The sequence below is a fragment of the Bufo gargarizans genome, unplaced genomic scaffold (genome assembly GCF_014858855.1).
Source record: "Bufo gargarizans isolate SCDJY-AF-19 unplaced genomic scaffold, ASM1485885v1 fragScaff_scaffold_350_pilon, whole genome shotgun sequence".
NCBI classification, from domain to species: domain Eukaryota; kingdom Metazoa; phylum Chordata; class Amphibia; order Anura; family Bufonidae; genus Bufo; species Bufo gargarizans.
Genome location: NW_025334100.1, coordinates 133,823 through 156,317, shown reverse-complemented (window position 1 = coordinate 156,317; position 22,495 = coordinate 133,823). Strand labels below are relative to the sequence as shown.

At 49.5% G+C, this 22,495-nt stretch overlaps 1 protein-coding gene across 1 annotated transcript; it reads right to left on the bottom strand.

The window, feature by feature from the left end:
• Positions 1-279: 279 nt before the first annotated feature.
• LOC122922427 (cytospin-A-like) lies at positions 280-17,682 on the bottom strand. The gene is made up of 14 exons (XM_044273030.1): positions 16,553-17,682; positions 16,302-16,470; positions 4,479-4,898; positions 4,278-4,315; positions 4,085-4,139; positions 3,938-3,999; positions 2,527-2,660; positions 1,698-1,794; positions 1,559-1,625; positions 1,233-1,299; positions 1,013-1,115; positions 813-929; positions 676-735; positions 280-602 (listed from the first exon to the last, which is right to left on the bottom strand). Exons 2-14 carry the CDS (start codon positions 16,342-16,344, stop codon positions 513-515), a joined length of 1,353 nt encoding a protein of 450 aa, XP_044128965.1. The 5' UTR covers positions 16,345-16,470; positions 16,553-17,682; the 3' UTR covers positions 280-512.
• Between the last annotated feature and the right edge of the window lie 4,813 nt (positions 17,683-22,495).

Genomic DNA, 22,495 nt, shown 5'->3' with positions numbered 1-22,495 from the left:
CAGCGTGGCAATTGTATGTGTGATTTCTGGTGCAGATTTCACCCTTTTAAATAGAAGGGCGAGATCTGGGGCAAAATCACATCACATCCGTGCCAGAACCCGCAAGTAAGACGTTTTCTGGTGCAGAAACGCTAGGAAATCGGCACTTGTGTGCAGTAACTCAGTGCCCAGTGCAAGGGAGTGTCCCACCAGGCAGTGGACCCCAATGTCCCAGGCTGTGGGTTTCTTTACCCCAGGGTCGTGCTGCCCCGCACTTGTGTGGAACAGAAGATCAGAAGAGACGGAAGATGGATGAGTTTTATTCCGCGCTGCAGCCCTCAAAGAAGCAACTCCATAGTAGGCATCAGTCCAGCTGTAACTGCAGTGCTCATCAGTACACTCCATGGGAGGAGATAGCTGGAGCCGGTGGCTTCAGAAGACATGACGTACCCTAGCAGAATCCATGTAACGGGATGATGGCCTCTGCCGACCATAGCAGTACCTGACACTAAGAAGAGGTTGTCCCAATAAATTTATGCCTCAAATTTCTGGTAAATGGACTCAACGTACAGAAGAACTTTCTGCCAGTCTGGACCTTGGGTCTGAAGCATGTGGTCTGTGGTCTACAAGAGGAAAGAAGAGTCAGCACCAGAAAGTGGGGACACAGACACTGAGGTACATGGGACATGGGATTACCAGCAAGGAGGGGATCCCCACACTCTCGGCCACCTGGAAAGCCAATTGGAGGTTCTTCCTCTGTAAGAGAGTTCATTGTCAGAGAGCAGAACCGGAGTGTCATAACCATGGTAGAGGGCGCACTGATGGCGGCATACCTTCTCCAGAGGGCGTAGCTGTGAGTATGGGATACTCTGCGGGAGGTAGGAGTGCAGGAGGGCACACAGAGCCATGCCATCTACCCAGGAGGTGCTAAAGTTTGTGATAACCACATGCTGAAAGACATACAGATCTGTCAACCCTTACGTAGAGAGTATAATACTGGAGAAGAGCTGCAGACGTTCCTCACTACGCCCACCTTATACCCGCAGGTGCGGTCTTGAGCCCAGCGCAGAAACACGCCTCTTTTTGAACCTCCATACCGACGGAAGAAGGACCCAGAATCTTCAGTCAAATTCTCTCTGTGTAAATATAACGACCATGAGAACCAGCCCAACATGGCAGCCGTCTGATGGGCCACTGTCTCCAGGGTCAGGTCTTTGATGAGAGTGATGGCCCAGGTGTGGTGTGTTACTCACGTGGCTTTTGACTCGTTTAATAAGGTTTCCAGGCTTCCTCTTCTCTCTTTACGGGATGAAGCAGCATCTGATAAATACAAACACTGGTTATAGGACAACTACTCTCATCACTGCACAGGGCTGGAAACTTGATACACTTCAATGACCATAAGGGGGAAAATGGGGATTGAATTTGGTCAGAGAAGACTGGTTGCTTCAACAAGAGATCATATTAAGGAAGGAAAATGTCCTCAGACACAAGGACAGAGATAAAAAGCCATCAGGAGTGAATCCTTTGAGATACCTCTAATTTTCCATGGATTTCTCATGGGGAAATCTCGTCTCACCTAAAGTTGGGGCCAGAGATCTGCTGGGAGGCACACTCATGAGGCTGCTGGATTTTACTATGGGCTCCTGCAATGAGAGTTCAGATAAGAGCAAGTGGAGATGCCAAGGGTACAAATAGGAGGTGAGCGGTTTACTTACCCTCATGGAGGACAGGATGACACCTCGTGGAAGGCTGCGATAAGCCATGAGTGAACCATTGATAGTGGAATTCTCTGCCCAATCCACAGAGTCAGACCTACATGAGAAGACAATGATCAGTCCTCACCAGTCGTCACAATGTTCTACACATCAGTCCTCCATTGTCTCCCTTCATCTAAACAGACTAATGATTCAAGGACAATACATCCCACTACCCAAATCCATGGAAAGAGGCACCATCAGCCAAAACCATGTTACCATCACAGAGGGACCAGCCAGAACTGCGATAGCATTACAGAAGGATCCACAACCTCCCAGAACCATGTTACCGTGAAAGGATTCACTACCAAACAGTGCCATGTTACCCGTCATCCACCACCACCCACAACCATATTACCATCACAGAGGCATCCACCACCACCCACAACCATGTTACCATCACAGAGGCATCCACCACCACCCACAACCATGTTACCATCACAGAGGCATCCACCACCACCCACAACCATGTTACCATCAAAGAGGCATCCACCACCACCCACAACCATATTACCATCACAGAGGCATCCACCACCACCCACAACCATGTTACCATCACAGAGGCATCCACCACCACCCACAACCATGTTACCATCACAGAGGCATCCACCACCACCCACAACCATGTTACCATCACAGAGGCATCCACCACAACCCACAACCATGTTACCATGACAGAGGGATTCACCACCACCCACAACCATGTTACCATCACAAAGGGATTCACTATTACCCAGACCCTCTATTCTGTAGTTCAGAGCTTTACATTTTGGCCTCAGATGCTGCTTACCCCTTGCTTCTCAGTTTTTGGTTCTCTTGCTCACATTTCTCCAATTTCTCTTGGGCCTCCTCTCTGAATCTCTCGGCAACAGAGACAGCCGTGCGGAGATCTGACTGCAGCAGGTTGAGGTCTTGTACTTCACCCTGTGAGGACAATACAAAGAAAGCCATGGAGAATGAGAAGAGAGATAAGTGGAGCTATGTAGTGTAGCGTGAAGATACATAAAGTGTGATGTGATTATCAGCCATACATGAGGTGGAGAGGAGACGTGAGGTAGAGGAGATGTGTGAGGTGGAAGGTCATATGATTATAGGCGATACATGTGAGGTAGAGGAGATGTGCGAGGTGGAGAGGCGACATGTGAGGTAGAGAAAATGTATGTGGTGGAGAGGAGACAAGTGAGGTAGAGGAGTTGTATGAGGTGGAGAGGAGACATTTGAGGTAGAGGAAATGTAAGTGGTGGAGAGGAGACAAGTGAGGTAGACGAGATGTACGTAGTGGAGAGGAGACATGTGAGGTAGAGAAGATGTACAAGGTGGAGAGGAGACAAGTGAGGTAGAGGAAATGTACGTGGTGGAGAGGAGACAAGTGAGCTAGATGAGATGTACAAGGTGGAGAGGAGACAAGTGAGGTAGAGGAGATGTACGTGGTGGGGAGGAGACAAGTGAGGTAGAGGAGATGTACGTGGTGGAGAGGAGACATGTGAGGTAGAGAAGATGTACGAGGTGGAGAGGAGACAAGTGAGGTAGTGGAGATGTACGATGGGAGGAGAGGAGACAAGTGAGGTAGAGGAGATGTACAAGGTGGAGAGGAGACAAATGAGGTAGAGGAGATGTATAAGGTGGAGAGGAGACAAGTGAGGTAGAGGAGATGTACAAGGTGGAGAGGAGACATTTGAGGTAGAGGAGATGTACGAGGTGGAGAGGAGATGTACGAGGTGGAGAGGAGACAAGTGAGGTAGAGGAGATGTACGAGGTGGTGAGGAGACATGTGAGGTAGAGGAGATGTACAAGGTGGAGAGAAGACAAGTGAGGTAGAGGAGATGTACGAGGTAGAGAGGAGACATGTGAGGTAGAGGAGATGTACGAGGTGGAGAGGAGACAAGTGAGGTAGAGGAGATGTACAAGGTGGAGAGGAGATGTACAAGGTGGAGAGGAGACGTGAGGTAGAGGAGATGTACATGGTGGAGAGAAGACATGTGAGGTAGAGGAGATGTACGAGGTGGAGAGGAGACAAGTGAGGTAGAGGAGATGTACAAGGTGGAGAGGAGACATGTGAGGTAGAGGAGATGTACATGGTGGAGAGAAGACAAGTGAGGTAGAGATGTAAAAGGTGGAGAGAAGACAAGTGAGGTAGAGGAGATGTACAAGGTGTAGAGGAGACATGTGAGGTAGAGGAGATGCATTCAGTGTAGTCTCACCTGGAGCTCGATGATTCTCTCTGTTGACTTCACATTTTCTTTCTCTAATTGATAGACCCGATCTGTGGGGGTAGAGGAACACTGAGTATGCGAGCAGCACTGCAGAGCACCTCATGAACATTCACTGCAGGTGACCTGTGTACCTACCCCGCAGTCGTTCCCGCTCTACTCTCTCCTCAGATTCCAGTGCTCTCATGTATGCCTGTGAGACACCAGACAAGTACAATTATTCTGTCTCAGGAGGGTCTCTTTTCAGTCACCTCCTTGAAGGGGCTGCTCAGGTTCATGTCTCACATATTGTCTACCTATACATAGTCTCACCACAGGTTGGCTCTCTCACCTGAATGTCGGTGGGCTTCGTGTTCTCCTTTCCTGAGCCTGTAAGAAAGAGACAGAGAAGAGATTATCCAGATGACTGTTATTATTGGCTCTGTGGGGGGCGCTGGACGCCCACTTTACACCCCTCCAGCTGATTCTGGTATCTAATATTTAATGGATTTAAGGTGTGGTGCCTGCGAGGGGTAGATCCTACACGTGGTACCTGCACTCAGCGCCTCGTACTGTCTCCTCAGGTCGCCCAGTTCTCGCAGGCCTCCCTTCAGGTCTTTTCTCACTTCTGTCAGTCGAACCTCCCAACCAAGAGCTGAATCCAGGATTCGGGGCCCCTCGGTGCTGCTTCCAGGAGTCAGAAGGCCCTGCAGTTGACCGTGCATCTCGTCCAAAGCACATGCTGCTCTTTGGATCCTCTTCATTGCTCTGCCAAAGAGGGCCCCCCAGCCATCCACACTTCTAGTCTCATCTTGCATGGGGTTTGATTCCTCAGGGGGAGGGCCTGTGTCCATGGGAGTGGGCCGTGTGTCAGGGCTGCTTATGGGGGTGTAGAACATGTCCCGTGTGGGAGAGGCTGTTGGGGACTGATGCATCTTATAGTGTGATGGTGACACCGGAGCCATGGCAGGATCTGTGGACACAAGAAGAGAGGATCTAGAACTCCCAGAAAAAAATAAGGAAGACAAAACCTAGAACTCAGCTAGACAGAAGCCACATTTAAAGGGGTTATCCAGGAATATATATTGATGACCTATCCTCAGGCCATCAGTATCAGATCTGTGGGGGTCCGACACCCAGCACCCCACCACGCATGTTAGAAGAGGCCTTGAGCACCACAGCCTCTTCCGAGGCCAGTGACGTCACCGTACATCGGTCACATGGCTGAGGAGCAGCTCAACCTTATTCAAGTCAGTAGGGCAGAGTGCAATACCAAGCACAGCCACTATGCTATGTACGGCGCTGTGCTTGCCGGGAGTATCTCTCACCAGATCTCCGGTGACCTCGGTGGCTCCCTCAGGGGGGTACCGGGACATGGACCCAGCCGATGAGACACTGATGACCTGTGCTGAGGCCACGTTATCGTTATCTCTTCCAGGACAAACCCTTTATTGGAACTGTGGCTGGTATTAATGGAGACGGCCTTATTACCGGACACAAATCTCCCCGTGCGCTGAAACGTCCCCTCTACATTACTGCTATATATATTACTACTGGGTATATTACTGCTACCTATAATACTACTGGGTACCGTATATTAATGCTACTTATAATACTACTTGGTTTATTACTGCTACCTATAATACTACTAGGTATATTACTGCTACCTATAATACTACTGGGTATATTACTGCCACCTATAATACTACTGGGTATATTACTGCTACCTATAATACTACTGGGTATATTAATGCTACTTATAATACTACTTGGTTTATTACTGCTACCTATAATACTACTAGGTATATTACTGCTACCTATATTACTACTACCTATAATACTACTGGGTATATTACTGCCACCTATAATACTACTGGGTATATTACTGCTACCTATAATACTACTAGGTTTATTACTGCTACCTATAATGCTACTGGGTATATTACTGCTACCTATAATACTACTGGGTATATTAATGCTACCTATAACACTATTAGGTATATTACTGCTACCTATAATACTACTAGGTATATTACTGCTACCTATAATACTACTAGGTTTATTACTGCTACCTATGGTACTACTGGGTATATTACTGCTACCTATGGTACTACTGGGTATATTACTGCTACCTATGGTACTACTGGGTATATTACTGCTACCTATCATACTACTGGGTATATTACTGATACCTATAATACTACTAGGTGTATTACAGCTACCTCTATTACCACTAGGTATATTACTGCTACCTATAATACTACTAGGTTTAGTACTGCTACCTGTGTTACTACTACTAGTTATATCACTACTACATGTATTAATACTAGGTATATTACTGCTATATATTAATACTACATATATTACTACTATATACACTACTTAAAAAAGTTCGGGATATTTGGCTTTCTGATGAAATTTATGGAAAACATAAGTTCCGGCTCCAGTGATATTATATCATAAAAGTCGGGCATTAGGTAGAAGCATTAATGGTAATTTCCTGACACAGAAGGCACCACCAGAGCTGGGTATACCGCCACAAAATGTCAGTGTCTCAGGAACTTGTCTTTTGGCCTTGAGCCTCAATTCCAGCCTGACGACGACGTCTCCTGCTGTTCACAAGTCGCCTTATTGTCCTCTGAGGCATCCCACTCTTCTTGAAGGGCGGCCCTCAGGTCATTGAGGTTCTGGGGTACAGAGTTACGAGCCTCTACATGGCGACTCAGCTGATCCCATAGGTTTTCAATGGGATTCAGGTCTGGAGACTGCAGGCTGCTCCATGTGAGGTCCCCCAGTCTCCAGCAGCAGTTCCCTAATGATGGGACCTCGATGAGCTGGAGCATTGTCCTCCATGAAGATGACATTAGGCCAGTGTTGTTCCTGCAGAGACACAATGACTGGAGTAATGATGTTCTTCAGGTAGTCTGGGCTGTCACTGGACCATTCACACAGTTTACGGCAGTTCTGTACTGACTAGACACACCGGCCCACACTGTAACACCGCCACCACCAAAGGTCTGGTGACAACAGTGGCTAATACAGAGCGCTCCCCTTGCCGTCGCCAACATCGTTGTCGGCCATCATTTCTTCTCAGCGTGACTTGACTTTCATCAGTGAACAACACTGAGGCCACTGCTCCCTCGTCCAGCGTAGATGCTCCCTGGCCCATACAAGACAATGAGGCCTGTGCCTGATGGTGTGGTCAGGTCCCCTTGCAGGTCGTCTAGCACACAGATCACTGTGATGTGAATGGTCTGATGTGACACTTGGTGCCTCTCACCTCCCTTACATGTTCCTGGAGTTGTGTGGCATTTATCATCTGGTTCCGCAGGGCATTGTTCACAATGAAGTGGTCATCAGTGTGGGATGTGGCCAAAGGACATCAACTTCTCTGCCTTTCTGTGACTCTTCCAGTCTCTTTATCTCGGATACAACCTGCTGATGACACTGAGCTCAGGAGCCACTTCCGTCTGAGAACATCCAGCTTGAAGCCTCGCAATGGTGAGCTACTGTTAATCAATTGTTAGGTGTCGTCTTGGTCTCATGATGTCAAAATGTGAAGCATGATGAGGAGGACGGTTTAATACCAATTCTAATTGAACCGGGAAATGTATTTCATGGATCAAACAGATTTTGCCGTTCAGCTTCTTGTTAGAGAACAGCAAGTTGTGCAAAAAGTACTGAAACGTTGGACATGTGCATTCAAAAGTTTGGAAAAGGTCACATTAAGTTCTTCTGTATAAGTTAGTGGGCATTTTAGGTTCATCCTGAAATTTCACCCACACACCAAATATCCTTACATATCACTGCTACATATATATCACTGCTACATACAGTGTCGGACTGGGGTACCTAGGGCCCACCAGTAAAATTCATTTTAGGGGCCCACCGTACGGATACATTCAAATATAATAAATAATATAACAAGTTTTTTTATATGAACATCGGCTGGTTGAGGTGCTGTACTGTATGTATGTAGTGCAGTAAGTCTAATGTGTTATCTGCCACTTGTGCAGGGGGTGGGAGACTAGGGGCCCACTTTGCTCAGGGGCCCACCGGGGGATTCCCCTGTACCCCTGTGGGCCAGTCCGAGCCTGGCTACATACAGTGGCATACAAAAGTTTGGGCACCCCTGGTCACAATTCTCATTTACTGTGAACAGTGAAGCAAATTGAAGATGAAATTATCTCCAAAAGACTTGAAGTTTCAGATGACACACTCCCGTTGTAGTTTCATCTTTTACATTTTCAAAATATCAATGGAATAGGGCCGGAAGGAAAGCTTTGGGCCCCCTGCGTGGTTAGTACCTAGTAGCGTCCCTTTGGCAGATATCACAGCTGGTAAATGCTTGTTTGAGGGATGTTCCTCCATTCCTCCTTGCAGATGTCTTCCAGTTCTGTGAGATTCCTGGGCCGTCTTGCACGCTCTGCTCTTTTGAGGGATGTTCCTCCATTCCTCCTTGCAGACGTCTTCCAGTTCTGTGATGTTCCTGGGCTGTCTTGCATACTCTGCTCTTTTGAGGGATGTTCCTCCATTCCTCCTTGCAGATGTCTTCTAGTTCTGTGAGATTCCTGGTCCATCTTGCATGCTCTTCTCTTTTGAGGGATGTTCCTCCATTCTTGCAGATGTCTTATAGTTATGTTAGATTCCTGGGTGCCGTCTTCAGGCTCTGCTCTTTCGAGGGATGTTCCTCTATTTCTCCTTGTAGATGTCTTCCAGTTCTGTGAGGTTCCTGGGCCGTTCTGCATGCTCTGCTCTTCTAAAGTCTATCCATGGATTTTCAATGATGTTCAGATTGGGTCATTGAAGGATGTTCTAAAGCAGAAAATTTAAGATCTTGAATTCAGATCACGTCGCTGTGGAGACTGGTTGCTTCACTTGCTGATTTCTTGTGGAACTGGCTCACAGGCTTTTTTTTTTTTCTTTGTACGTGCTCTCAGGGGAGACCTGTTGGTGGTAGACCACGTCATAACCTGGTCATTTCTCACTTCAACTGACTGGCATACTATATTGCTTATGGCTAGGATGTCGGAGGAGGCTCTGTGAGAAGACCTTAAAAATCTTTCCTGATTATGCTCCAGAAACACAATTTCAAGAGCCTCCTTTTTTCAGGTGAAGAAGACTCTGCCGGAGAGAGGAATAATTTTCTGTTCATTTTCCAGCAAGAACAATACATGAGGCCAAAACCGTGCTCTCGATGGTCCTGGCCATGGAGAGGCGAGAGAACAGTTAATGGACCTGTGGATTATTTGACACTCTTCTTCTTTTCTTCTCCTTCCTTCCACCCTCTTTTGTCTTTTTAAGGGAGACGGGGGAACGTGTGAAGTGGGAATAACGTTGGAGGTCTTGAATAGCTTCCAATTGGGCTAAGGATTTCTTTTGCCTTATAAAGGAGTTACAGCTAGAATTGGTCTCCCAGTGTTTAGACTGTACAGCGGTGGACGGCAGGGGTGTCCATCATCGCCCCTTCTGTTTGGACTTGCAGTTGAACCTCTTGCTCAGTGTTTAAGATGCAGAAAATGATGATTACACTTACCGGTAATCGGATTTTCCTGACCCCACGACAGCACCACTGAGAGATGGCTCCGCCTCCACGGACAGGAAACCTGTAGCATAAAAAAGGTGGAGCCGCTCTCCCACCTCAGTGGGTTTACAGAGCATGAGAGGGACTCCCCTTTAGGTTAACACAATATATATATCTTTCTCTTTTTTTTTTTTTTTTTTTGCATCACACCACGTGAATTTTTTCACCAACCACCACTTTAGGGAGGGAATTAGACGGGTGCTGTCGTGGGGTCAGGAAAATCTGATTACCAGTAAGTGTAATCATCATTTTTCCCCTCCCCCACGACAGCACCACTGAGCGAGATTACGTAGAATTCAAGGGAGGGTGACCACTTCGAACACCTTAGTACCAAAAAGGAGGTCAGAAACAGAGTCGAGTTGAAGCCTATAGTGCTTATAGAAGGTAGAAGGAGAAGCCCATGTGGCCGCCCTGCAGATCTGGTCAATAGAGACGTTAGACCTCTCTGCCCAGGAGGTAGACATTGCCCTAGTAGAGTAATCCTTCAGGGACAGTGGAGGAGAAAGACCAGAACAAGAGTAGGCTAGGGAAATAAGTTCTCGTATCCACCTAGCAATGGTACTCTTGGAGGCCGTATTACCTTTTTGAGCCCCAGCGTATAACACTAACAAGGAAGAGGATTTTCTCTAATCCTTTGATCTCTCCAGGTATTGGATCAGGCACCTTCTTACATCCAATAAGTGCCATCTATCTTCTTCCTCAGTTTTAGGGTCTGGAAAAAAGACTGGCAAGACATTTTCCTGCAACCTGTTAGTCTTAGAAGGTACCTTGGGGATGAACTTTGGATCTGGTCTAAGAATTACTCTATCCTCACGTATGGACATAAACGGGGAGTTGATAGACAGTGCCTGAAGCTCGCTAACTCTACGAGCTGAAGTTAATGCTATTAACATAACTAATTTCAATGTAAGATTCTTAATAGAACATTCCACAATGGGCTCAAAGGGGGAACTGGTCAAAGCTTTTAAGACCAAACCGGTGCAACCCTATCAACTGCCTTAAAGAACCTGACTATCCAGGGATCCATGGCCAGACTTCTACCACTTAAGCCTGAGAGGGCCGAAACCTGAACTTTCAGAGTGCTCTTGGCCTGAACCGGAAGTCGTCAGTGGAACACACGTCTTAACTGACGTCATTCCTGCGACTTCCGGTTTGGCGCTCCGACACGCTCCACTGCCCGGCATCCGCCCGCAGTCCTCGCTGGGTGCGCGTCAGGGATGTCCGCCCTTTGGCATGTTTCCCCCCGCCGCCCTGCATCGCGGCAACATCCGGGCCTCTCCTTTGAGGGAGCGGTGTCTTCAGCCTTAGGAGCAGCAGCTGGCCCGGACCAACTCCCGTCCCTCAGATGGTACACCGGTAAGGGCTGGCGTGACCCATGGCTCTCTAGGCTTTCCTAGGATTTCCAAGCCATGGGTCCCTGTAAGAAAAAAACGCTACAAGTCTCCTGCTCCAGGGACAGGAAACCTCACTGAGGTGGGAGAGTGGCTCCACCTTTTTTATGCTACAGGTTTCCTGTCCGTGGAGGCGGAGCCATCTCTCAGTGGTGCTGTCGTGGGGGAGGGGAAAAATACATTGTTCCTCGTGTAAAGAAGTAAACTCTTATTATATGCAGGGACCTACGAGCGCCGTCCCTCAAGTTATTGACATTATCAGTCACTTGGTGACTGGTTGGGTCTGAATTGTCATCTATAACCCAGCTCGCTGGTTTTCCTTTTAAATATTCGGGGATATGTATTTCCAGGGGCGTAACGACCATAGCGGCAGACCATGCGACTGCTATGGGGCCCAGTCTTAGTTGGGATCATCTCCTCTTCCACCGGAGGTGAAAACTTGGTCAGGAGTCTACCCTCTAAAGAAGGGATGCTCAACCTGTGGCCCTCCAGCTGTTGTAAAACTACAACTCCCACCATGTCCTGCTGTAGGGTGTGGGGGCATGCTGGGAGTTGTAGTTTTTCAACAGCTGGAGGCAGCAGGTTGAGCATCCCTGATCTAAAGGAACAACTTTTAGCAAATGAGGCAGTGGAAAAATGGCCCACGGGTCAGTGAAAGGGGTTTAGACGGAAACCCTTCTGTCCTGGTGTGATCCGTGCTATGGGGCCCTGACTTCTCTATGTACCCACTGTGTATTTCGCTGGACTTCCTGATGATTATCCGAAGCTCAATATTAAGCCCCGGATTCAGAAGTTTAGGCAGAGAATTCAAATATGGTGAAAAATGTATTTATTGTTGGCGGCTGGAATTTCCTTGATAAAAATGATGATCCCCCCACAGGCATTATATTTTCTGCAGAATAGCACGATATGGACACCAAAGAGGACGTTTCACCTAGTAGAGATACTTCTGAGAGATTTATTATGGGGGGCTCTAGGATCTCACTGCAGACCTTAGAGGAGGGATGGCGGTAATATATGGATAGCTTGGATTAACTCCACTGTTAAACTGAAGAGCATTCCGAGTAATGTAATTAGGTCTCAGCAAATCGGGTTTGAATTGCTCTCTCCGAACTGTTTGCTCCGCCGTAGTGAGCTAAAATGTATGGACTCCGCTGAGGCCTTGGAAATCTTGCTGCAGGTAACGGGAGACTTTCTTCATGTGACGTAACACTTCGGGTCTGCCCCTCAAATCTCATGAGGGGATGAACAGCCAACCTAACATGAAACAGAATGCTTAAAGCCGAAATCTGGACCTTTGAAGTACTAAGGGAAAGGCCTTTCTCTAGACCCCTCTGAAGAAATTGCTAAATCCTGGGAATAGAGAGACTACAAATAACTGATTCAGACAAACCCCTATGCATTAGCAGTGACCTTTCAAAAACCAAGCCGTCAAGTGAAGGCCCTTTACCGGAGTGTGGATGACTGGTCCCTGGCTTAATAAGTCCAGGATCTCTGGTAGCACCCAAGGCTCCCTGACTAAAAGAAGCCTCAGTCACGTGAACCAAGCACGATGGGGCCAAAAAAGTGCTGACATGATCACCAAAGCCCTGTCCTCCCTTATCTTCTTGAGAACCCTGGAGATTAACTAATGAGACGGGAATGCATAGCGAAGACCTTGGTCCCACGGCTGTAGAAAGGCATCTGCCGCCGAAGAAAGGTCTTTCGAAAAGAGGGGAAAAAACTTTTCCAACTTTCTGTTGGATCTTGTAGCAAAGAGATCCACCGATGGCTCCCCCAAAGCTGTACTAGCTGGGAGAAAACCCCCTGATTCAAAGACTACTCTCTCAGGTCTAGTTTGTGGTGACTTAGAAAATCTGCCTGTTGATTGTCCACTACTCTGATATGAAGGGCCAACAACGACAGGACTCTTCAGTCTAGCAGGAAAAAAATGTGAGCAGCTATCTGCTGTAATTCTTTGGAACTTGTCCCTCCCTGATGATTCAGATAAGCTACTACGGAACCATTGTCTGACAAAACTTTTAGATGATTGTTCTCAAGTAAGGGCAAAATCTTCTGCAATGCTAGAAGAACCGCCATCAACTCTTTTACATTTGGAGAGGCTGCCCATATTGAACCATCCTAAGGGCCCTGCAAAATTCTGTCCTGGACGTGAGCTCCCCAGCCATCAGGACTGGCGTCTGTAGTTACTACTATTGGTCTACAATCCTCTTCCAGCGCAGTAGTAGACGAAACATCGCAAAGTCTCGCTCTTGCTCCGTTGTCTCGCGATACTACGGATGAGAGGCGCTATCTCCGCAATACCCCTCTAATCCTCTTGCCCGACCGACCGCTGATCACATTAGGCAGAAGAAAAAAAAGGGAATCCTCCAGGAGGTATGCCACACCTTCCTCTTCAGGGAGCGCTTAGCGGGGAACTCACCCGGGATGCTCCCCAGGCCAGCCGGCGAGTTAACTTGGAGAGAAAATACTCCCCAGCAAATGCTAGTAGGAATCCTCTACCAGGACAGGAAAACCACTGAGTAATGCAGAGGCCCCTCCTTCTTAAATATCTGTGGGTTTCCTGTCCTGGGCGGAGGATCCTCTCTCCTGGTGCTGTCACCAGGAAGGGGGGGGGGGGGGGTGGAATCAATCATGCTTTGGGGTTGTGTTGCAGCTGATGGCACGGGGAACATTTCTCAGGTAGAGGGAAGAATAGATTACATTTCTAATTCCAGCAAATTCTGTAAGCAAACATAACACCAACTGTAAAAAAGCTGAAAAGATGATGGTTTCTACAAATGGATCCTAAACACACCTCAAAATCCATCAAAGACTACCTCAAATGGGCCACACATCCGAGCTCAAATGCCCTTTTCCTCCATTAGCACAGATAAAAATTTGACCACTGATGGTCTGAAATGACCGAAACGTCCGGTCTAGATATTCTGTTTGTACATTGAAGAAAAATATTGGGCAAATTGGATTAAACTACTGTGAAACGAAAAAATAAAAAAAGTTTGATTGCAACACTAAAAATCTGTGTGCCTCAATTTCGCTATATAAAGACAACCGCAAAAGGCGCAAGCTGAAATATTTACCATGGCCCTCACAGTCCCCTAATCTGCTGAAGGTTTTACCATGAGCTCAGTCCCCCCGATCTGCTGGTTTTACCATGTCCCTCACAGTCCCCTAATCTGCTGAAGCTTTTACCATGACCTCACAGTCCCCTGATCTGCTGAAGGTTTTACCATGTCCCTCACAGTCCCCTGATCTGCTGAAAGTTTTACTATGGCCTTACAGTCCATCTACTAATGGTTTTACCATGGCCCTCACAGTCCCCTAATCTGCTAAAGGTTTTACCATGAGCTCAGTCCCCCTGATCTGCTGGTTTTACCATGGCCCTCACAGTCCCCTGATCTGCTGAAGGTTTTACCATGACCTCACAGCCCCCTCATCTGCTAAAGGTTTTACCATGGCCCTCATAGTCCCCTGATCTGCTGAAGGTTTTACCATGGCCCTCATAGTCCCCTGATCTGCTGAAGGTTTTACCATGAGCTCAGTCCCCTGATCTGCTGGTTTTATCATGGCCCTCGCAGTCCCCTGATCTGCTGAAGGTTTTACCATGGCCTTCACTGTCCCCTGATCTACTAATGGTTTTACCATGGCCCTCACTGTCCCCTGATCTACTAATGGTTTTACCATGACCCTCACTGTCCCCTGATCTACTAATGGTTTTACCATGGCCCTCACTGTCCCCTGATCTACTAATGGTTTTATCATGGCCCTCACTGTCCCCTGATCTACTAATGGTTTTATCATGGCCCTCACTGTCCCCTGATCTAATGGTTTTACCATGGCCCTCACTGTCCCCTGATCTACTAATGGTTTTACCATGGCCCTCACTGTCCCCGATCTACTAATGGTTTTACCATGGCCCTCACTGTCCCCGATCTACTAATGGTTTTACCATGGCCCTCACAGTCCCCTGATCTGCTGAAGGGTTTACCATGGCCCTCACAGTCCCATGATCTGCTGAAGGGTTTACCATGGCCCTCACAGTCCCCTGATCTGCTAAAGGTTTTACCATGAGCTCAGTCCCCTGATCTGCTGAAGGGTTTACCATCGCCCTCACAGTCCCCTGATCTGCTGAAGGTTTAACCATGGCCCTCACAGTCCCCTGATCTACTGAAGGTTTTACCATGGCCCTCATAGTCCCCTGATCTGCTGAAGGTTTTACCATCGCCCTCATAGTCCCCTGATCTGCTGAAGGTTTTACCATGGCCCTCACAGTCCTCTGATCTGCTGAAGGTTTAACAATGGCCCTCACAGTCCCCTGATCTGCTGAAGGTTTTACCATGGCCTCACAGTCCCCTGATCTGCTGAAAGTTTTACTATGGCCTTACAGTCCATCTACTAATGGTTTTACCATGGCCCTCACAGTCCCCCTGATCTGCTGAAGGTTTCACCATGGCCCTCACAGTCCCCTGATCTGCTGAAGGTTTAAGCATGGCCCTCACAGTCCCCTGATCTGCTGAAGGGTTAACCATGGCCCTCACAGTCCCGATCTACTGAAGGTTTTACCATGGCCTCAGTCTCCTGATCTGCTGAAGGTTTTCCATGGTCCTCACAGTCCCCTGATCTGCTGAAGGTTTTACCATGGCCCGCACAGTCCCCTGATCTGCTGAAGGGTTAACCATGGCCCTCACAGTCCCGATCTACTGAAGGTTTTACCATGGACTCAGTCTCCTGATCTGCTGAAGGTTTTCCATGGTCCTCACAGTCCCCTGATCTGCTGAAGGTTTTACCATGGCCTCACAGTCCCCTGATCTGCTGAAAGTTTTACTATGGCCTTACAGTCCCCTGATCTGCGGAAGGTTCTACCATGACCTCACAGTCCCTTGATTTGCTGAAGGTTCTACGTGATCCTCACAGTCCCCTGATCTGAACATCATTTACGATCTGTGGATAGACCTCAAAAGAGCAGAGCATGCAAGATATCCCTGGAGTCTCACAGAACTGGAAGACGTCTGCTAGGAAGAATGGAGGAAAATCTCTCAAACAAGAACTGAAAGACTCTTCCTTTTTTGTTATTTTGAAAATGTAAAAGATGAAAATAAAAAAAATAAAGTTTTTTTTAAAACTACAAAGGGAATGTTTGATCTGTAACATTATGCCTTTTGGAGATCAATTCATCCTCAACTTGCTTAACTGTTTACAGTAACCGGAATTGTGACCGGGGCACCCAAACTTTTGCATGCCACTGTTTATTACTACTAACTAGTATGTATATTACTGCTACATCTATCACTGCTAGGAATACTGCTAGTACATATTACCTGTATATTGTATTTGTGTAATAACCCAGCAAGTACAGAATACAGCCAGACTGCAGAGACAGCCAACATGATGGGATATTTACCGCTGTGAACGTCCGAGGCATTCTTCACGCTGTTACCACCCATTACAGAGGGCACTGTGGTACAAGTAGAACTGACTGAGGATGCTCCTGTCAGAAGAGTGAACAATGCGAATGCTCCTGGCAGAACTTATACAGGAAGGCCAACCATGGTGGCAGGAGACAGCGAGTCCTGAGAAGCAGGAACAATGCACAGATGTCATACATGAGAGAGGAAAAGAGCTTTTGAGAAACACATTGTTAGCAATACCTACTTTGGGAAGGACAATTTGAAGTCTTAGGAGGATGGATATTCCAGAAGAGAGGTGGCAGTCCTACGAGAATTATGAAAATTCCTGTAGACAGGTGGCAGTCCAGGGAGAAAGATGGATTTTCCAGTAAACAGGTGGCAGTCCTGGAAGAAGGATAGAGCGTCCAGTAGACAGTTGCAGTCCTGGGAGAAGGATGGAGCCTCCAGCAGACAGTTGGCAGTCTTGGGAGAAGGATGGAGCTTCCAGTAGACAGGTGGCAGTCCTGGAAGAAGGATGGCGCTTCCAGTAAACAGTTGGCAGTCCTGGGAGAAGGATGGATTTTCCAGTAGACAGGTGGCAGTCCTGGAAGAAGGATGGCGCTTCCAGTAGACAGGTGGCAGTCCCGGGAGAAGGATGGATTTTCCAGTAGACAGGTGGCAGTTCTGGGAGAATGATGGAGCCTCCAGTAAACAGTTGGCAGTCCTGGGAGAAGGATGGATTTTCCAGTAGACAGGTGGCAGTCCTGGAAGAAGGATAGCGCTTCCAGTAGACAGGTGGCAGTTCTAGGAGAAGGATCGAACTTCCAGGACACAGGTTGTAGTTCCACAAAAAAGGATGGAGCCTACAGGAGGACAGTCCTAGGAGAATTATGAAATTTCCAGGATACAGGTGGTAGTCCTAGGTAAAGGATGATGCTTTAGGATGTAGTTCTCTCAGATGGTAGAAGACAGGTTATAGTCCAAGTAAACAAATGGAGGTTCCAGAAGACAGGTGATAGTACTAGGCGGATGAAAATATCAGGAGACAGGCGGTTGTTCTGGTTGAAGGATGAAGTATTCAGAGACAGGTTGTAGTTCCTAAAGGAAGATGCCTCCAGAAGCCGATATTCTTGATGTTCTGGAAATGTTTGTCCTAGTGGTCCTTCGATAATATGAGAAATGTGAAGTAAATTTAGTGTCCGGCAAAGGAGGGTGGCATGGCTGGGGTAGACCACACAGCAGTGGCCAGAGCAGAGGGCTTCTTCCTTATCACTTCTGCTGCAAAACTGTCTCCTTCATCCAGCGAGTTCCTGTTGTGCCCACTGATAAAATCCTGTGTGACTGCATTACTGTGCACACCCAGGCACCCTGGAACACACAGCATGACACAACCTCCACACCCTGCACACAATGAGCACATCTTAACCACTCCCTACCACATGCCCCGACCTGTGTGCAGCCAGACAAGTGACTGACACCTGCTCAATGCACAGAGGGTAGACACAGGGTCCATTACATCATAGTTACCCTGTCCTCCCACAATTTACACCACTATCGGAGAGAAACTTAAGCTTTACTCATCCTGAGCCACCAGCTTCCTGAATATCATGCAGACATTACAGTAAAGACTGACACAGCTGTAATAATGCATAGCAGTGTAGGATGGTGGCTCAGTGGTTAGCACAATTGCCTTGCAGTGCTGGGTTCAAATCTGCCTAAAAGTAATGTCTGCATGGCGCTTGTATGTTCTGTGCGTTTCCTCCTACGCACCAATAAACCTAGGGATAGGTACATATAGAATTTTGATTGCGAGGCCCGATGGCACTGATGACTATCTCTGCACTGCAGAATATGCTGGCGATAAATTAATAAAAATTATGGAAATACGGTCGTCAACCTGTGGCCACAGTAATGGCAGCCATTGGAGGTGATGCCCGATTACCCAAAAAGCAAGTGAAGATGTCAGTGAGGGTCTCACCATACACTCAGCAGCTGGATCTCCTTGTTCTAGTGATCAGTGGGGATCACACGTGATCTGTTGTGAGCTAATCCCAACCTGAGACTGGGTAACATGGTAAGACCCTGCCTAAGCATAACCGGTCTGCTCCAGGAGGCTTTTTTATCTGACCTGAGCAGACCTGGGGCTGCCGGGTGATGTAAAGTAACACCATCAAGGCTGATCAATGTCAGGGGGCAAGCATTAGGGCAGCAACTGGAAGATGAGCAGCAACCTCAGTGTCCATATGGCTGCTGTAGTGGTACATAGACCTTACTGAGCACAAACTATGTCACCTGTGGCCTAAGAAGACACTCAAGGGTAAAGAGAAGTCAAGGATGATATTCGCATGACTCAGTAGCCTAAATGAACCTCAAGAGACCTGGTTACAGAAAGCCGAAACCCACCCTACAGAGCCCCAGGCACAGACCTGTACCGAGAGCCTAATCCCACCCTACAGAGCCCCCCCGACACAGACCTGTACCGAGAGCCTAATCCCACACTACAGAGCCCCCGACACAGACCTGTACCGAGAGAACTAAACCCACACTACAGAGCCCCCGGAACAGACCTGCACAGAGAGAACTAAACCCACCCTACAAAGCCCCCGGCACAGAGAGAACTAAACCCACCCTACAGAGCCCCCGGCACAGAGAGAACTAAACCCATCCTACAGAGCCCCCGGCACAGAGAACTAAACCCATCCTACAGAGCCCCCGGCACAGAGAGAACTAAACCCATCCTACAGAGCCCCAGGCACAGAGAGCCTAATCCCACCCTACAGAGCCCCCCCCCCCCCGACACAGACCTGTACCGAGAGAACTAAACCCATCCTACAGAGCCCCAGGCACAGAGAGCCTAATCCCACCCTACAGAGCCCCCCCCCCCCCCCCCCGACACAGACCTGTACCGAGAGAACTAAACCCATCCTACAGAGCCCCAGGCACAGAGAGCCTAATCCCACCCTACAGAGCCCCCCCCCCCCCCGACACAGACCTGTACCGAGAGAACTAAACCCACCCTACAGAGCTGCCCCCCCCCGACACAGACCTGTACCGAGAGAACTAAACCCATCCTACAGAGCCCCCGGCACAGACCTGTACCGAGAGAACTAAACCCATCCTACAGAGACCGCCAAGGAGCCCGGCACAGAGAGAACTAAACCCATCCTACAGAGCCCCCGGCACAGAGAGAACTAAACCCATCCTACAGAGCCCCCGGCACAGAGAGAACTAAACCATCCTACAGAGCCCCCGGCACAGAGAGAACTAAACCCATCCTACAGAGCCCCCGGCACAGAGAGAACTAAACCCATCCTACAGAGCCCCCGGCACAGAGAGAACTAAACCCAACCTACAGAGCCCCCGGCACAGAGAGAACTAAACCCACCCTACAGAGCCCCCGGCACAGAGAGAACTAAACCCACCCTACAGAGCCCCCGGCACAGAGAGAACTAAACCCACCCTACAGAGCCCCCGGCACAGAGAGAACTAAACCCACCCTACAGAGCCCCCGGCAGAGAGAAAACTAAACCCACCCTACAGAGCCCCCGGCCACAGAGAGAACTAAACCCATCCTACAGAGCCCCAGGCACAGAGAGCCTAATCCCACCCTACAGAGCCCCCCCCCCCCCCCCCGACACAGACCTGTACCGAGAGAACTAAACCCATCCTACAGAGCCCCCGGCACAGAGAGAACTAAACCCATCCTACAGAGCCCCAGGCACAGAGAGCCTAATCCCACCCTACAGAGCCCCCCCCCCCCCCCCCCCCCCCCCCCCCCCCCCCCCCCCCCCCGACACAGACCTGTACCGAGAGAACTAAACCCATCCTACAGAGCCCCAGGCACAGAGAGCCTAATCCCACCCTACAGAGCCCCCCCCCCCGACACAGACCTGTACCGAGAGAACTAAACCCATCCTACAGAGCCCCAGGCACAGAGAGCCTAATCCCACCCTACAGAGCCCCCCCCCCCCCCCGACACAGACCTGTACCGAGAGAACTAAACCCACCCTACAGAGCCCCCCCCGACACAGACCTGTACCGAGAGAACTAAACCCACCCTACAGAGCTGCCCCCCCCCGACACAGACCTGTACCGAGAGAACTAAACCCATCCTACAGAGCCCCCGGCACAGAGAGAACTAAACCCATCTACAGAGCCCCGGCACAGAGAGAACTAAACCATCCTACAGAGCCCCCGGCACAGAGAGAACTAAACCCATCCTACAGAGCCCCCGGCACAGAGAGAACTAAACCCATCCTACAGAGCCCCCGGCACAGAGAGAACTAAACCCATCCTACAGAGCCCCCCGGCACAGAGAGAACTAAACCCACCCTACAGAGCCCCCGGCACAGAGAGAACTAAACCCACCCTACAGAGCCCCCGGCACAGAGAGAACTAAACCCACCCTACAGAGCCCCCGGCACAGAGAGAACTTAACCCACCCTACAGAGCCCCCGGCACAGAGAGAACTAAACCCACCCTACAGAGCCCCCGGCAGAGAGAAAACTAAACCCACCCTACAGAGCCCCCGGCACGAGAGAACTAAACCCATCCTACAGAGCCCCCGGCACAGAGAGAACTAAACCCATCCTACAGAGCCCCCGGCACAGAGAGAACTAAACCCATCCTACAGAGCCCCCGGCACAGAGAACTAAACCAACCCTACAGAGACCCAGGCACAGAGAGCCTAATCCCACCCTACAGAGCCCCCGACAGACCTGTACCGAGAGAACTAAACCCATCCTACAGAGCCCCTGGCACAAAGAGCCTAAACCCATCCTACAGAGCCACCGTCACAGAGAGCCTAAACCCACCCTACAGAGCCACAGGCACAGAGAGCCTAAACCCATCCTACAGAGCCCCCGTCACAGAGAGCCTAAACCCACCCTACAGAGACCCTAAAACCACCCTAAAGAGCCCCGACACAAACTTGTACAGAGAGCCTAAACCCACCCTACAGAGCCCCAGGCATAGAGCCTAAACCCACCCTACAGAGCCTTCGGCACAGAGCCTAAACCCACCCTACAAAGCCCCAGGCATAGAGAGCCTAAACCCACCCTACAGAGCCCCCAGCACAGACCTGTACCGAGAGCCTAAACCCACCCTACAGAGCCCTCAGCACAGAGAGCCTAAACCCACCCTACAGAGCCCCCGGCACAGACCTGTACCGAGAGCCTAAACTGACCCTCAGGAGCCCCCGACACAGACCTCTACCGAGAGCCTAAACGCGCCCTACAGAACCCCCTGGCACAGAGAGCCTAAACCCACCCAACAGAGCCCCCGACACAGACCGGTACCGAGAGCCTAAACCCAACATAGACCTGTACAGAGCATAACCCCACCCTACAGAGCCCCCAGAACAGACCAGTACCGAGAGCTTAAATCCACCCTACAGAGCCCCCAGAACACCCTGTACCGAGAGCCTAAACCCATCCTACAGAGCCCCCAGCACAGACCTGTACAGAGCCTAAACCCACCCTACAGAGCCCCCAGCACAGACCTGTACAGAGCCTAAACCCACCCTACAGAGCCCCCAGCACAGACCTGTACAGAGCCTAAACCCACCCTACAGAGCCCCCAGCACAGACCTGTACAGAGCCTAAACCCACCCTAGAGCCCCCGACAGACCTGTACCGAGAGCCTAAATCCACCCTACAGAGCCCCCCGACACAGACCTGTACCGAGAGCCTAAACCCACCCTACAGAGCCCCCGACACAGACCTGTACCGAGAGCCTAAACCCACCCTACAGAGCCCCCGACACAGACCTGTACCGAGAGCCTAAACCCACCCTACAGAGCCCCCGACACAGACCTGTACCGAGAGCCTAAACCCACCCTACAGAGCCCCCGACACAGACCTGTACCGAGAGCCTAAACCCACCCTACAGAGCCCCCGACACAGACCTGTACCGAGAGCCTAAACCCACCCTACAGACCCCCCGACAGACCTCACTAGTATATAAGCCACCACCATTTGTTATCTCCACATTGCTGGCAACAAGTTTGTAAAGCCAGCTGGTACAGACCCCCCCAACCATTACAGGAGCCCATCCTTTATGTGCCTAACCTCTACCCAGTGCCAAGAGCACACACCCATCACTTATGTAGAGCTGACTGGCACCCACCCTTCATATACTCAGCACGGTTCTGCAATTGGTGTGGGTACCCTGCCCCCCTAGAGGGTGAAGAGAGACGCAGCAAGTCGCA